Source organism: Mauremys reevesii, linkage group 6 (assembly GCF_016161935.1).
Source record: "Mauremys reevesii isolate NIE-2019 linkage group 6, ASM1616193v1, whole genome shotgun sequence".
Lineage (NCBI taxonomy): Eukaryota > Metazoa > Chordata > Testudines > Geoemydidae > Mauremys > Mauremys reevesii.
The window spans coordinates 117,923,222-117,939,209 of NC_052628.1; the positions used below are offsets into that span (position 1 = coordinate 117,923,222).

Consider the following 15,988-nt stretch of genomic DNA (forward strand, 5'->3'; position numbering starts at 1 on the left):
TCGACCAACATTAGAGGGGTGAAATACAGTTTGCTAAGACTTCTGTGCTAATTTATTGCTGTAGCGAAATGCCCAGACCCTATATGGCCAATCAGCAAGAACTCTAAGCAACCCTCCGCTCCTAAAGTGCAGGACAGGACCCCCAGCTGCAGGAATGACCTCTTTGCACACCCCTCCCCCCCACACTCAGTTGGTGCACTGAGCTGAGCCAGACCAGAGACTGAATATAGCCTTGAAAATGTGGCCCATCTTCATAACACCAAGCACTAGAAACTGACTTCAAGAGAACCTATTTGTTAGGGTTGAAAGTTCAGCCACTGATGGTTCCCCACCCCCTACCCCCAGGCCTCCCACCATAGCCAGCCTCACCTGGCCTTTGAGACTCCTGAGAACCACAGGGATAGGGCCAGTGAGGTTTCTTGGTAAGGAACAAGTCCGACGGATTCAGGGCTGTGCATCTGGACTGCCCCTTGTGAGCCTAGCGCTGGAAGCTTTGGGACCACCTGTATCAAGTTGGTTCCAAGAGCCCAAGCCAGTGTATTGATGGAAGAGCTCTCTCAGGAGGTCAGGTATTGGGGGGGAAACAGGTTGGAGCGCTATGACCAGTATTTAGGATCTGGACTCTGGAGTTCACAGTGCTGCTACGAGAGGCCACCTGACATTGTGACTGTGGCCACAGCAGCTCAGACTGTTGATGAGTCTATGGATGAGACTTGGTCTACACCTGAGTTAGGTCAGCACGTTGCCCTGTGGTTGGCCACACTCCTGCGTGACATTGCCATGGCAACCTAACCTGCACGGTGGATGCACCTGTGTTGACAGAAGAAGGCTTCCATCGCTGAAGCGCCTGTCTGTCGGGGAAGTGGTGGCCTACACTAAAGGAAACCCCATTTCTGTTGGTGTGGGCTGTGTCTATACCACGGCGTCATACTGGCCAATACAGTGACAGAGCTCTGTTGGTACAGCCCCCCTGTACTGTACATGTACCCGTAGGGTTAGACTCCCATTAGGATTCTTTTAAGCATGTTGAGCTTGAATGATTGGAACGGGGGTGCAGGAAGGATCATAGAATATCAGGGTTGGCAGGGATCTCAGGAGCTCAGCTAGTCCAACCCCCTGCTCAAAGCAGGACCAATTCCCAACTAAATCATACAGCATCATAGAATAGCAGATAGAATCACAGAATATCAGGGTTAAACTGGAGCCACGTCTCCTGCTACGCTGAGTGGGAAATCGAGGACTTGGGCCTAACTCTTTAGAGTGTACGCAGCTAATCATCCGAGGGCCTTGGAGCGCACTGTCAATGCCTTTTGAACAGGGTTCTCTCTTCTTTGCAGAATATGGCCCCGAGAAGAACGCAGCAGGTGGGGGCGGGGCCGTCCACGGAGCAAGCCTACATCTCCAAGGTGGTTCTGCTGGGGAGCGCGGCCGTGGGAAAGTCAAGCACAGCCTTCCGCCATGTGAAAAAGGACGTCAGGGAATCCGTGCCCACTGTGGGATGTGAGTGAGTGGCAGCAATGAACTAATCCTTTGGTGCAACACAAAGGGCCTGATCTGCATCTCCTTGTAGCAGGAGTGTCTCTGCTGAAGTCAGCGGAGCGACGCTAGCGTGACGCTTGGTTTTGCTTAAGCTCTCAGGCCCAGCAGAGCAGCAGCAGGACGCCACCAGCAGGCAGGGTTAGGGGCTCCAGCTGGCAGCTCTGGCAGCTAACGGAACGTGACCCAACAGACCCCAACGGTACAGCCCGTGAGCGGGGTTAGTTTGGTTTCTCAGCTCAGGCACAGGACTGACAACGGCGAGATCCGGAAAAGTCTGGGTAAGGCGGCACAAGCTGTGCAGGCTGATGTGCCCATTTTAAAAGCTGGGCCTTGTCTGACGCTGCTCTTCAGAGCTGGATCTTTAGGCACCAACCTAAGAAGCACGTCTGAAAAAGTCAGGCCTCAGCATCTCCTGCTCCACCGACACCAGTGGCAAAGGGCCTTGGAGTTCACTGGCAGGAGGCTCAGCCCCAGGCAGGACACATTTCTCTGCTGGGGTAGATTGGAGACAGGAAATCATGAACAGGGGACCAGCAACACAGCTGTGTTCATTGTGGAGTCAGAGTGACAGCTAGCGGTTCATTGCAGGTAGTGCAGCATTTAAATAGGTCACCTCAGCGGAGCGTTTTGGTCTACACCTGCCAGTTCTGAGTAACCCAAGAGAGTGTTCACCATTTACTATTCAATGTTATAGATTTTCCCTCTGCGTTCTCTCCGTGCTCTCCCCCTAGTCCTGGCTCTCCCAGCTGCCCCCACAGAAATACTACCAATCGCACTGTATTATCTCTGGATGGGTGCCAGTCCCAGTCCCAGCGCTCACTGCGACATTGCACCACGTTCTTACTCGCTGCACAAACTGACACAGGCGCATCCTGGAATCCCAGGAACTGCGCTCAGAGTCCGATCTAGTGGGTTTGGGTTGGAACCACCCTTGTATAATTCCTGGGTGTCAGAAAACAGACGTAACACTCTGTTCTGCCCTGTTTGTGACAGAGGACGATGACAACGGAGCCTCCAACGGATGACATTTAAAAGGCTATCTTCCCAGACTCCCAGCAGCTCTGCCCATGATATCGCCTCCAGTCACTCTAGTCAAAGCAGCCCATCTAGACTCTCCAATGTGATCAGCAAACCTGCCTTTGACATTTTCCTGCTGTTTCAACAGACACCCACTCACTAGAACTAGGTGAAATTTCAGCTGAACATTTTTTCTGAAAAAGCTGCAGATCCAGGGACACGACCATATTTTAGGAGTTCATGGTAACAGTGTTCATGTAGCCAGGTTGGTCCCAGAATATTGAAGAGACAAGGTAGGTGTTTTATTGGACCAATTTCTGTTGGTCGAGAGGACTAGGGTGACCAGATGTCTCAATTTTACAGGGACAGTCCCAATATTTGGGGCTTTATCTTATCTAGGTGCCTGTTACCCTCCACCCCATTCCGATTTTTCACACTTGCTGTCTGGTCACCCTAGAGGGGACAAGCTTTTGAGCTTTACAGAGCTCTTCGGGTCTGGGTAGGAAGCAGAGGATTTAGCTGTAACACTCCGGTTCCTTCCTCAGACCTGAAGAAGAGCTCTGTGTAGCATGAAAGTGTGTCGCTTCCCCAACAGAGGTTGGTCGAGATAAGATCTTATCTCACCCACCTTGTGAGTTCATGGTAGTTTCACTGAATTGTTTTTTAAAAAAAATCACAATGTTTCATTTTTTGGTTTGAAATGACTTTCAAAAATTCCTTTAGTCTTATTTTAAAAAAATTATTTAGAATGGTCAAAGTTAAAATAAATGTTTCATTTGACCCAGAATAAAATTTCTCTCTCGTAGAGTCAAAATCTTTGAAACATTTCATGTGGTGTTGGACTTGCAATCAATTTTGTTTTGACTTTTCAAATTGCCAACAACAAAACCAAACCACCATTATTCACCCAGTTCTGCTACGCGCCCCATCATCAGAAGCAAAACATTCATCTCAGTAGGCAACATTGGTGGAAAACATGGCTTTAGTTTTTATTGAGATGTCAACCCAAGGTCGGTTAAGTCTCTTTAGGAAGTTTTGCAAGCTTACAGACCCTGGTATGAGCTAGGGAGGCCATTGATGTTCATGGGACTGATCCCCACCTGTTAGATGTTGACTTCAATGGAGGCAAGGCCAATTTACATAAGCAAGGATCTGGCTCGGTGTCTTTACGTCAGAAATAGGCAGAAAGACCCTTTTCTTCCTGTTTTAAAGAAGGGCCCCGACCTTTGCCAGGAGAGTGGGGATGGAGGGCCCAAGGGGTCTCCCACGCTGCCACACACACCAGGCAGTCACAGTGCCTACACCAAGGAGTGTGGTGTCATTCGCCTACATTACTTGCCACTCAGAGAAAGCTTCTGTCCCTCCCAGGGCTCTCTGGAGAGCTTTGGCTCTGTACTGCCTCCTTTACCTCAAGCCCATGTATTTGTCAGACAATCTGGCCCTTAACCGATGGCTTCTGCCTGTCTACTGTGCACAGCCGCACATTTGAGCTGCTATAGCATTTTCAGACCAAGGATCTTCAAACATTTTGCAGACATTTGCTGGCTTTCGCAGCACTCCAGGGAGGTGGATTTTAATTAGACCCATTTTCCATCTGGGCAAGCTGAGACAGAAAGGTTAGGGGCTAGGCTGGGACTTGGCCCACACATTTGCCTGGGGGAGTATGGGAGAGCAAAGGCCTCTGCCCCCCTTTACGCCTCTGGGCCAGGTGTGCAGGAGCAAACGTGCACCTCTCACTTCCCTAGAGCAGGGAGAGAGGGGAGCAGGCATGGCCTTGGTGTCACCCCCGCCCACTGGCCAGCAGAGCCCTGCCAGTTTGGGGGTGGGGCAGGTTTGCTGGCATGGGCTAAGAGCAAGAACAAGCAGTTGTAGCTCAGAAGCATCTGAGCACCTCCCCGGGGCTACTCCTGGGACAGCGCTGCTTCTGTATAATCAGGGCTGTGCTTAGGGGCCCACGCGAGTCTTAAGTGACTTGCCCAAGGTCATGCAAATCAGTGTCGGGGAGACAGCAGTATTTCTGTTACAGCAGCACCCAACAGGGGCCAGGCACTGTACAGCTGGATTAGAACTCAAGACTCCTAATTCCCACCCTGCCATCACATTTCCTCCAGCTAGACAGCTGCAAAACCAAAGCTTGCTAATGCCACTAATATTGATGGATTGAGCAAGAACCATTGTTCTCATTCCTCTTCCCCTCCCCATCTCCCAGCTACACCCTGCTGATGTGCATTGGTGCACTACCGGGCTGTGATTGGGTAAGACCAGTTCACCAGCCTGTTTGTTACATTGCTTTTGGGGGGGGGGGGTGTTTTAATTCTCTCTCTCATCCTCCCTCCCCCTGCAGCCCTTTCCAACCCAATCTCGACACCCATCTTTCACACAGATCACCGAGATGAAGGTTAACATTAATTAAGGTGCATGCTATGGCTTTCTCAAGGAGCTGTCCCATCTCTGCGCTTCCAGGTTCTTTCTTTACCCAGCTGGTATGTTTAGAGACTGCCACGATCAAGCTTGTGATCTGGGACACTGCAGGACAGGAGAAGTACCATGGTGTTTGCCATCTTTATTACAGAGGGGCGAATGCTGCCCTTCTTGTATTTGACATAGCCAGAAAGGTAAGAGCAGCGATGGCTTGTTCTCCTGCCTCTCTCCTCCAGAAGGGTTTGCCTTTATCTTTCTAAAATATCCCAACTGAATCTTGATCATGCAGCCACGCCGCTGGTAGGCTGCAATAGTTCTAGTGTAGGGTCGCTCCCAACACGCCTCCAGACATTTCAACCAAGACTGCTTTTTCCTGCACACATCACGTAAGGGCTACACATCATGGGCAGGTTTATCCTTCTCTTCTGGTAAAGGTGGGTGAAGACATGCAAGGAACTGGTACAGACATTTCACTGACAGTGGACAATAAATGCTCACGCTTTCCCCCTCAAAGCCAAGATTTCTCTGTCTACCCCTGCCTCCCAGCCCAGTCCAGCTCACCAGCCAAGTAGGTAATGAGGGAGCATCACTAAGTGCTCTTTGTTCCCCTCATGTAACCCCACACCTGGGTGTGGTGTCCTGTCCCATCTAGTGGCCCCGACACCACTTAGAGCAGAGGTAGGCAACCTATGGCAAGGGTGCCGAAGGTGGCACGCACGCTCATTTTCAGTGGCACTCACAATGCCCGCGTCTTGGTCACTGGTCCGGGGGCCCTGCATTTTAATTTAATTTTAAATGAAGCTTCTTAAACATTTTAAAAATCTTATTTACTTTACAGACAACAATAGTTTAGTTTATATATTAGAGACTTATAGAAAGAGACCTTCTAAAAACATTAAAATGTATGACTGGCACACTAAAAGTTATCTTAGATTGAATAAATGAAGACTCGGCACAGCACTTCTGAAAGGTTGCCAAGCCCTGACTTAGAGAGAGATAAAATGAGTTACACTAATGTCTGTTTCTGATGGACTGTTCCAGGGGGACATGTCGCATGATCTCCCACTACGTTATGAAGGTTTTTTCCCTTTTACTAGTAATATGCAACACACAGGAACCGCAACACCGAGGGCCATATGTCTGTATTACTGCCATGGTAGTTACAGAAGGAGGAGACCATAGGCTGCTGACGAGTAACATCTCACAGTAACAGAGCTTTATTGAAGAGGTAGACCAAGCTTCTAAGAATCCTTGCCCCATCACAAGAGAGCCCAATCACCTCAGCCCATCACCTGTAGGCTGGCCTACGACCCACTGGGGATCCATGGTGGTTGGGTCATGTCTGATGGAGGAGAAGTCATCCTTGGCTTTGGGGAAGCAAGTATATTTAGAGCTGGTTCCATGCTGAGTAGTGCTCCTAGCATCACTATCTGTCAAGTGCATTACCCATTTGTTTCTACCATTTTACCCCTCACCTGCCAATCTCCTTTGGGCCATGTGACAGCTGCTGAGTATCTGTTGGTTTAATGTCGGTGTGTGTGTGTCTCTCTCTCTCACCTTTCCAGGCAACTTTTGCGAGAGCAAAGCTATGGTTGAGGGAATTAGAGAAGGAATTTCTTCCCGATGAGCTCGTGATTGTTTTAGTCGGCAATAAGATAGATCTTGCTGCTCAGCGGGAATTCACCTTTGAGGTAAGTGCACTGCAGTAAAATCTCAGCACTTGGCAGATTCTCTCTTTCAAAAACACCACGGCAGCGTGTTTCCCAAGTGCTGCACTTCAGACTTTCACACTGAACAGTTTATAAGTAAATGTTTATGTGAACGCCATTCTCCTAGCAGTGAGCAATATAGCAAGGCCCCACTGGCTGCCAGTGATGTTAGAGGTCATAAATCCCATTTTGCCATCTGTTTCAGCTGCTAACTTTCTTGGATCTTCGAGACTTTTCTGAGCTTTGGTGGGTTTGTTCAGAGGGTTCAGAGTGTGCATCGGTAGGTTTCCATGTCAGACAGAATGTTCCCAGATGTTGCTTCAAAACTTGCCATCGACGAGTCAATGCAGAGAAAAATACATAGATGCTTTGAATTATATTTAAAAAATTCAGCAGCCTCACTAGAAGCTGATGCTGCATCACTGACCACCAAGTTCAGTGAATGAGAACTGCATGGGACAAAAGAAGCTCGAGGGTTTAACTCTCGGATCCGTGTCTGCACTCCTCTGTTCTTTCCTCTCACGTTGGCACCATGATCGTAGCCCTGACCTCTCATGTCAGCTATCGCAATTCCTGTATCTTCCAGCTTTTAAGAAGCACATTTGTCATACCAGCTCCTGTAGTATCATCAATGTCAATAAATTCTAGAAAATGCTCTCTGACCGTCACCATTGCAAGGACATTTTCACTAGGTTCTTCTCTTGTTACAAAATGCACCATTAAAGTCATTTATTGCATATGGCTGATGTTAGGTGTGCAGCCCAGAAGTCAACTGCTGCAAATGGACCATTTTGAGTACCACTACAAATTCTTTTTCCCCTCTCCTGCTGGTAAAGGCTCACCTTAACTGATCACTCTCATTAGAGTGTGTATGGTAACACCCATTGTTTCAGGTTCTCTGTGTATATATAGCTTCCTCTTGTATTTTCCACTGCATGCATCCGATGAAGTGGGCTGTAGCCCACAAAAGCTTATGCTCAAATCAATTTGTTAGTCTCCAAGGTGCCACAAGTACGCCTGTTCTTTTAGTAATACCTTGCTGACTTCAAATCTGCCACAATCTTCTGTTTGATTTTTGTTACCAGTAACTATATGATCTCATTTTGAATGGTTTTTCCAAGGTAGTGGTGTATGTACATTTCTTGAGTGGTGACTCTTCTTAGATGCTCCTGGAGTACAGCATCAAACTCAGCCATTAGCGCCACAGTTTTAAGGAAGTTTCCATTGTTTGGCCCAGACAGCTGATCTGAAGTGCTAGGTTTTGGGTCGGAAGCATTTTCAGAACATTTTGCCAGTACAGAGACTCTGATGCAATCTTCTCTTGATGCTGATCATCTAGGGTGGCCTTTAACCTTAGTCTCATCTCAAGCTCTTTCCACCTATGCAATGCTCTCTGGTGATTTGCTGCCTTCTCATGGCATGCCAGATTTCTTGCCAGATGTTTCCAGTCCTTTGTTTCTGTAGAACCCAATGTGGCTGGAACATTAGACTGGAAGAGTTTGCAACAAAAACAGTATGCAGCATTCTGGGTTTCTGAGTACATAAGCCGTGGCCTCTCCACTTTGTCACCATTGGGGATTTCACACCAGTAATGTGTTGGATGGAAACTTCTATTTTCATTGTCTTTGGGGAACATGAAGTTTCACTTGCTGTGGCCCATGCAGAACAAGGAAGTGCCTCAGGCTACTGCTCAAGTGGGTCCACAGTCCTGGATCATCTAGACTTAAGGAACTAAACTCAGCAGCAGCTGCTTCTTGTGCCTCCACCACACTCTTCTCTGATCTACGCTTTTCTTCAGGAATGTGCTTGGTTACATCCATTTGAGATGGGAGATATGGATGCTGCAGTAGCTGCCAGGTCACCTGCACTCTGACTAACTGGAAGATCAGGCATCTCCTCACCACTCACATCATCACTGGGGCCGGAAGGCTCACGGTGAACATTTGTGTCTATGTATCTCAGGAGAGCTCCTTCCTGCTTAGATACAAAAGCTTCCTTTGCTTTCTTTCTTTTTCTGAATGCTGCCCCAGAGGGGCGTTTTCTTCTTTCACTCATGACTGCTGTTCTGTGCCAGCTAGAGTGGCTCTCAACACTCAGTTGAAGGGGACAAATAAGCAGGCTGGTAGCAGGGCCTGAGTGAGGGAAGATATCAGCATCTTAAGGCCTAACTGGCTCCTATTATGTCAGTTGACTGCCTGTTCTCCTCAAGCGGGTTCAGGGAAGCAGCAGGAAACAGGAAGCTCCCTAAGAAGCTTTAAATCTCAGCCCAGGAGAGCCTGTTAGTGCATCTATGGTTGCAGTTGTGCTCCTGCTTTGACCCTGTGGTATTAATGTATTGACACCTTTCTTTTCACCCCCCCCCCTCCACTTTGGACAAGATCTCGCTCTGAATATGTCCAGTCCAAACCAAGCCGTCTGCAAGGCTAGTGCATCCAAACCCGGTGAGCCAGGGAGTTTTAACAGGTTCCAGTCAGAGAGCGGCTGCAATGCCTTGAGCTGTGCAAGAGAGAAAACAAGTGTTGCCTAAACAGTTCGGCTGCAACCGTGTGCCTGGAACAGAAGGAGCGTGAGCTGGGGAAATAGGAAGCTTTAGGCTTCGCAGCAGAATCTGCTGGAATGCAACGGTGGCTCTATCACCGGACACGCTGCTCTTCAGAAAGGTGGGGAACTAAAGTCAGTGTAAACTAAGAGCTTGTCTGCACGAGCGGGGGGGGGGGCAAGGTCTAGGGTGCACTTGTGTGTTGTGCACTAACTGGCCCATAAGGACCTGCTGGCATGCACGGAGAGTTCCCTAGTGTGCATCACTGCAGCACGCACAGGCCTGTTAGTGCGCAACACACTGGAATGTGTCCCACTCCAGTGCAGACTAATGCACCATGCAGATGAGTTCTGAGCCTTAAGGCTCCTTGTACATCATTAGTCTGACAGTGCAAGCGCTGGAGCTAACGACGGGGGTACGAGGCCCTAAGGCAGTTTGCAGCATCCGGCTTGGAGATTTGTTCCAGAGCCACCCTTGCAAATAGCTGGAGATTTCTGCATGCTCCTCTTCCTACTTCTCAGCCACTAGTCAGAAGAACCGCAACTTGCCCTGCTACACTAGTGTTTGTGTCCATTCCGAGATTGCTTCTCCAGGTTGGCACCCTGCAGCCCTGTCCACACTGGGCAGGGCCCTGTAACGCCTGAGGTGTCTGATCATACAGGGAGGAGCTGTGCCTCCCTGCCAGGCCTAAGGACAAGAGCCAATACCTTGTAAATGGAGCCCTTATTTCCACCACTTTCCAGGACATTTCCCAAGCTGGATGTGATTACCGTGCAGAACACACCTACGCCTACTTTGAAATAACCCTGGTTTTGTACCTTCCCCGCCCAACTAGGAGGCGGAGGAGTTTGCAAAGAGTGAAAGCTTAATCTACATGGAAACGTTGGCAAAATCCAACCACCAAGTGACCGAGGTGCTTATGGCCATAGGTAAGTTCCAAGTGAGAAGCCGCTGGACAGGTAACAGCACTAGAGAGGTCTGTGCCAGCTCTCTGCCTTGTGAGCGATAGCACTGCACCGCTTGTCTGCTCCCAGTTGCTCAGGGGCAATTAGGGTTGAGTCACTTGACCTGAAGAGGTCCAGGAACTGGAAAGTCTTTACTGTGACTGCAGCAGTGCCTTGCCTGTAGGCCTAGACAAGAGGTGACTGGTACACTCTGGCCTGTCAAGCCTCACAGCTGCCAAGAGCGAGCGAGACAGATCCAGAGCAGTGGCTTCCCATTGCAAACACAGACAGGCTGCCCCCCCCCCAACTTCTGAGACAAGCAAACTTCTGGAGTGGTTCTGCCTTTGCCGCCGGGGTGAGGGTGGAACCTGCTGAGCGCTGAATGGGGAGGAGGTTCACCCACCCTTTGGAACACCAGCCACTGGCCCTAGCAATGGGGAAGTGGGAATTTCTCCCCACTCCCCAGATTCCTCACTGTCACTCCCAGAGGAGCTCTTCTCTCCGAGACCCATTCCCCTTGGCCCCAGTTATGATCCCCAGACAAACCAAGCCATGTTTCCTTCATCCCTCAGGCCAGAGATCAGAGGCCTCACCCAGGCTGCAAAACAAGATCCCTGCATCCTTCTTCCTTAGGGGTTAGAATAAAGCCCTCGAACCGGCTAGGACAGTGGCTCTCAACCTTTCCAGATCACTGTCCCCTTTCAGGAGCCTGATTTGTCTTATGCACTCCCAAGTTTCACCTCGCTTAAAAACTACTTGCTTGTAAAATCAAATATACAGCTGTGTCGCAGCACACAACTACTAAAAATTGCTTACTTTCTCTTTTACCATCATTAATTAGAATATAAATATTGTACTTACATTTCAGTGTATAGCGCACAGAGCAGCATAAACAAGTCATTGTCTGTATAAAATTGGAGTTTGTACTGACTTAGCTACTGCTTTTTAATGTGGCCTGTTGGAAACGTAGGCAAATATCTAGATGAGCTGATGTTCCCCCTGGAAGCCCTCTGCATATCGCTGGTTGAGAACCACGGGCTAGGCAACAGAGCCAGAGGCTCAGCTAGACTGAGTCAGCCTCGCTCCACTGGACTGGCCCAGGCCTGGAACCCTGGGGCTCTGTCCCACCCATCCCACTTCGCCTCCTGGGCCTCTGATACGTAGCTTACCCCACAGACGTTAGCCAGCTGACCCTGTATTGCCATATGGGGATTCAAACGTGGGGTATGCCTCCCGCTTGACCCTGCACTAGTGCACAAATGGCAAACCGCTGCCATTACCTTGGCAGTCCGTGAGATGGCACTAGAGTCTTCTCATGTTTGTTCCTATTAATGAAACCGCTTGGAGAAAGCTCTAGAATAATAGGACACAACGGCAGCAACAGATTCCACCTACAGCATATCATGAACCAATAATAAGCATTTACTACCCCATAGATATTCTTGGTCCTTAAGAATGCTAGCAGTTTGAGAGTGACAATTCATGAGTCACCTAGCACCCATCTTATGCCAGTTTCAAGTTAGGGTCTCCTACTTCTACTTCCTTTTAAAAAGAATTTCACTAAAGCTTATAGAGATGTGATTTGCACATCATCACCACCATTCTATCTGATAATGGGATTTCCTACAGACAACTTGGTGCAATACAACATTTGCTGTCCTGGGATGTTTTTAGGGGGATGTCCATGATGCAGGTGCGGTGGAATCTGTAGATGTTCTAGGGTGGGGAATGAAGAGGTGTATGGGAGAGTCCTGAGGGAGGGACCATTTTCCAGAAAGAACAAAGGAGCATGAGGAAAATTGTGGATGGAAGTTTGTTAAATAGTAAATGCAGGAGTCCTAGGCCAAGAACCATATGGGTCTCAAGGTAAAAAAATAGGAAGTTAATAAAGTTAAAATGTAAACTTAACTTAAATCAACATTATAAATAAGAACATACCGGGTCAGACCAAAGGTCCATCTAGTCCAGTATCCAGTCTTCTGACAGTGGCCACTGCCAGGCGTCCCAAAGGGAATGAACAGAACAGGTAATCATCAAGTGATCCATCCCCTGTTGCTCATATTTAGATATTTTAAATCTTAATAAATTTAGAGGGGCAGATCCCCAGGCCTAGCCAAAAAGCACATGAGGGATGGAGAAAGTGGCTCCTAAGGTTCCTTTTCCTCTCTCGCTTGTTGTGGGTCAGTCCTTGGCATAAATTGAAAGAGCCCTGGGGCTGCTCTAAGTTTCACCACCAGGAACCATTCTGCTGGTTGGGGATTGGGCCACACCCCAGCCCACTGCTGATGGGAGGGGGACACAGCAGGGGAACCCGTAGCTGCTCCATTAGCGGATGGAAAGTTGCCCTAACAAAGTCAGAGCAGGGTCCGAGTATGTAGCACAAAATGTTACAATAGCTCAGCAGAGAAGGACCGAGAATTTCTTATTCTGAGTTTCTTCACAGCTCCCGAGTTATTGAAATAGGAACAACAGAAGGAACCAGCCCCTCAGCCTCAGCCCTGGAAGAAGTCACGCGTGGACCTGCGAGAGCCAAGCAATCACACTAAGAAGTGTTGCATGAACTAAAGGAAATGGCAGACTGACCTAAGGTTACCATCAAGTGTGTTTTTATTGGGGAGGGGGGAAGGGGGGAAGGGAGGCTCGCCCTATGTATTGTGTGCAGGCAGCATGGTTCTAGGGGGCAGCTGGTGTGTCAGACCGTGATTATTGCTTTTATTTTTCATTATTGTCAGTGTTCGATTGAAGAACTGTACGAGAGGAGATATTGCCCAATGCAAGGAACCTGAAAAGCGCTGCAAGTCTCCTCTCGCTTGTGTTTGCTCAGTGTTATCATTATACAAGAATACAGTGCAAAATAGCTTCACAAATAAAAACAGCAAAAAGGAGGAGTAATCTCTCTCTCTCTCTCCCCCCCCTTCACCTTTGCAAATTCTATAAAACTTTTACAGAGGCTGTTAACATTAAGGTCACCAAATCTTAAATGCAAGACATGGAATAGCCAGAACATGCAGCTCGAATTTAATATTGCCTTAAGAACTCATGATTTTGTCATGAGTCTTGTGATTTTTGGGGCGTTTCTTAAAGCTTCAGCTGCTGGAGTCAAATGATCACTTGGGAATCTTTAAACAAACAACAAATCCAAAACTAACATTTTCTGGCCCTCCTGGTTGTGGAAAAAACTGAGAACATGAAACAAGCACACCCTGAAGGTCCAGAAACCAGATTGTAAATAAGGAGACTCTGAACATTATTTAAAAGTCTCATGAATTTCTGGGAGGAGATGGGGGCTGATTTCTCAATTGAGTACCTGGGATTGGCAATACTTCAATAGTATAGATTTATAGAAATAAACCAGGGCCTGATTCTGCTCAAACTTACACACTTGCAACACTAAAGCGAACGGCGTTAACTTACATTGGTGTAAATAAGAGAATCAGACCTTCTCACTTAGGCCACGTCCACACTAGAAACTCCAGCTGGCACAGTGGTGCTGCATCTACACAAAAAGGGTTTGCCAGGATGCTACCCAAGCCCAGCAAACTTTTTCTGTTGCAGACTACGCAAAAAAAATCAAATTTTGTCTTGCGCTTGTCAGGTAACCAGTTTACTAACATATCTAACCTTGTTAATTTCAGCACACTTAGTTGTGAACTGATCACCGATGCCTCAATGCTAAGGGCATGTCAAGATTCAAAGATCATCTACTTGTGAATTCAGCAAAGAGTCCTGTGGCTCCTTATAGACTAACAGACGTATTGGAGCATGAGCTCTCGTGGGTGAATACCCACTTCGCCGAATGTATGATGTATTCATCCACAAAGCTCATGCTCCAATACGTCTCTTAGTCTATAAGGTGCCACAGGACTCTTTGCCGCTTTTACAGATCCAGACTAACACGGCTCCCCCTCTGATACTTGGGAATTGTCCCTCTGAAGAGAGGCAGTAGTTTTAATGGTGTGTGGCGGGAGGGAGTTGATTCACTTATGTCTGAGGAGCACGAAAGAGCTGAAGGGACTTTGCTCAGGTTTACTGAATTTTTTACCTAAGTTCCAGTGGAGACCAAGCATGGAAAGCTTGATCTGAAAAGGCACAGGATCATGAGCTTGTGAAAACGGACTTTAACTGAAGCCATTTTACCATCTGAGCTACAGTATTTACACTGCAGCCAACGTTGCAAGATAAAGCCAGGGTGAGATGTACTGTCAATAGGAGCACTGCACATGCAGCGAGAAAACACCCCTGGAAGGGGTCACAGCTGAGGGTCTACAGGGCATTTGCTATAACCAGTGCTCAAGACTCAGTGAATTGGTTCAATGACCCCACATTTGGGAAGTGCAGGGGCTCATTTCACTGCAGCTGTAGCAGCCACCAGCCAGTCTCTGCTATTTCAGGAGGGTGAAGTCATCCTCCTGTGCACATGTGCTTACAGCACGTCACATGATCTCACCGCTAAACTCCTGCTGTTGCTTATACACATCATCCCACCCCAGACAGACTCAGCCCAGGGGAACCGTTACAGAGTTCCATGGCTGAAGTATGCCACATTGACTCAGCTGGGGCTGAACCTAGCAACTTTGCTTGCACTGTGGTGGGTTCACCGCAATTAGTTACTGACAAACGGCCACACTCCTACACTGAGGTGCTGCATCTTGCAGCTGGTTTTGAGCTTCATTGCTTTGCAAAGGTGTCAATTGTATACGAGCTTCTCCTCTAGACAGACAGTACGGAAAACTTCCCAGCTTGCTTCCCTATGTCAGGGTATAGGGAATTCAGAGGCCATCACTGGCCTGTGTTGAGATACAGCAAGGGGGGCCACCTTGCTATTAGCATCAGCCATCAACTCAAGTATTACAGACAAGTGCACTTAGCACCACATGGAGAAAGAGGAACCTCCCATCACCTGTGTTGAGGCCAGGACAGCTCCTAGCAGTGTGCAGGCTTGGTCCTGGATGTGTCACACAGGCATGTCAGGCGCCCCCATCCCCCTGGTGTATTTTCTCAAGGAGCCAGGGTGGATCTGTTTCGATGGTGGACTAAGCATGCTTCTCTCTTCCTCCTGCTTGGGTGGCACATTAGCCCCCCTTGCAGTGGGTTTTGTTGTAAAGACACATTTAGAGGCATGGGGCAGTTCACACCTCTCAGGGTGGCTGTTTCTGGCCATCCGCTGGCTCAAGCCAGGTCATCACTACAGCCTTCTGCCAGCATGGCTGGATCGGGGGGGTGACCCCTGTGTAACACACCTGTGCCTGCACCAAGCCTGGAGTGCAGATACACAGCAGAACTGCACTGTTACTGGGACAGCTTGTTTCTGCGGCGGCGGGAGAGTCTGGAATAATCCATGGGGCAAAGCCTTTCAAGGAGGGCCAGACCCCAGGCAGACATCGCCACGTTGGTTAGTCTCAGGTCACATTTTCCATCCACTGCCCTGCAGCCAGGAGGGTCAGAAGTGGGATCCCAGGCACTGAAGCTTTAGGCCTGGGTCTATAGTTTGTCTATGCACTGATCTGGCTCTGGGAAGTGAATCAGCCCTGCCTCCAGCATAGACCTGTCAGGCACAATCCATCACCCACATCCCAGGCAGCTCAAAACCAAAAGGGAATGGAGAGGCTTATCTGAAAGGGTCTTTAGGAGACAGGCCACCCTCCAGCAGGAGCAGATCACTGGCTGGGCTCTGGGTCACACAGAGAATCCAGGGGTTTGTCTCAGGGGCTTTCCTCTTAGGAACTCCTAGGCTGCTGCCTCTTCCTGCTTAAATACCTGCCCTGCTAAGCCCAGCTGGAAGCTGGCTGCCTCTAATTGGCAGGCTGAGCAGGGCCTCT

At 48.7% G+C, this 15,988-nt stretch overlaps 1 protein-coding gene across 3 annotated transcripts in view; it reads left to right on the plus strand.

Annotated features, from left to right (window-relative positions):
- Window positions 1-4,923: 4,923 nt before the first annotated feature.
- Window positions 4,924-15,988, plus strand: part of LOC120407516 (ras-related protein Rab-17-like) — a 45,672-nt gene continuing 34,607 nt past the window's right edge. For 2 of the 3 annotated variants that reach the window (XM_039543139.1, XM_039543138.1), the window contains exons 1-4: window positions 4,924-5,171; window positions 6,543-6,668; window positions 10,061-10,154; window positions 12,613-12,757. In XM_039543139.1, coding sequence (XP_039399073.1) covers window positions 4,980-5,171; window positions 6,543-6,668; window positions 10,061-10,154; window positions 12,613-12,632 — 432 coding nt within the window. In that variant the 5' untranslated portion in view covers window positions 4,924-4,979 and the 3' untranslated portion in view covers window positions 12,633-12,757. Of the gene's footprint in view, window positions 5,172-6,542; window positions 6,669-10,060; window positions 10,155-12,612; window positions 12,758-12,901; window positions 13,055-15,988 lie in introns of those variants that run through there. The other variant, XM_039543137.1, reaches the window with a different exon arrangement.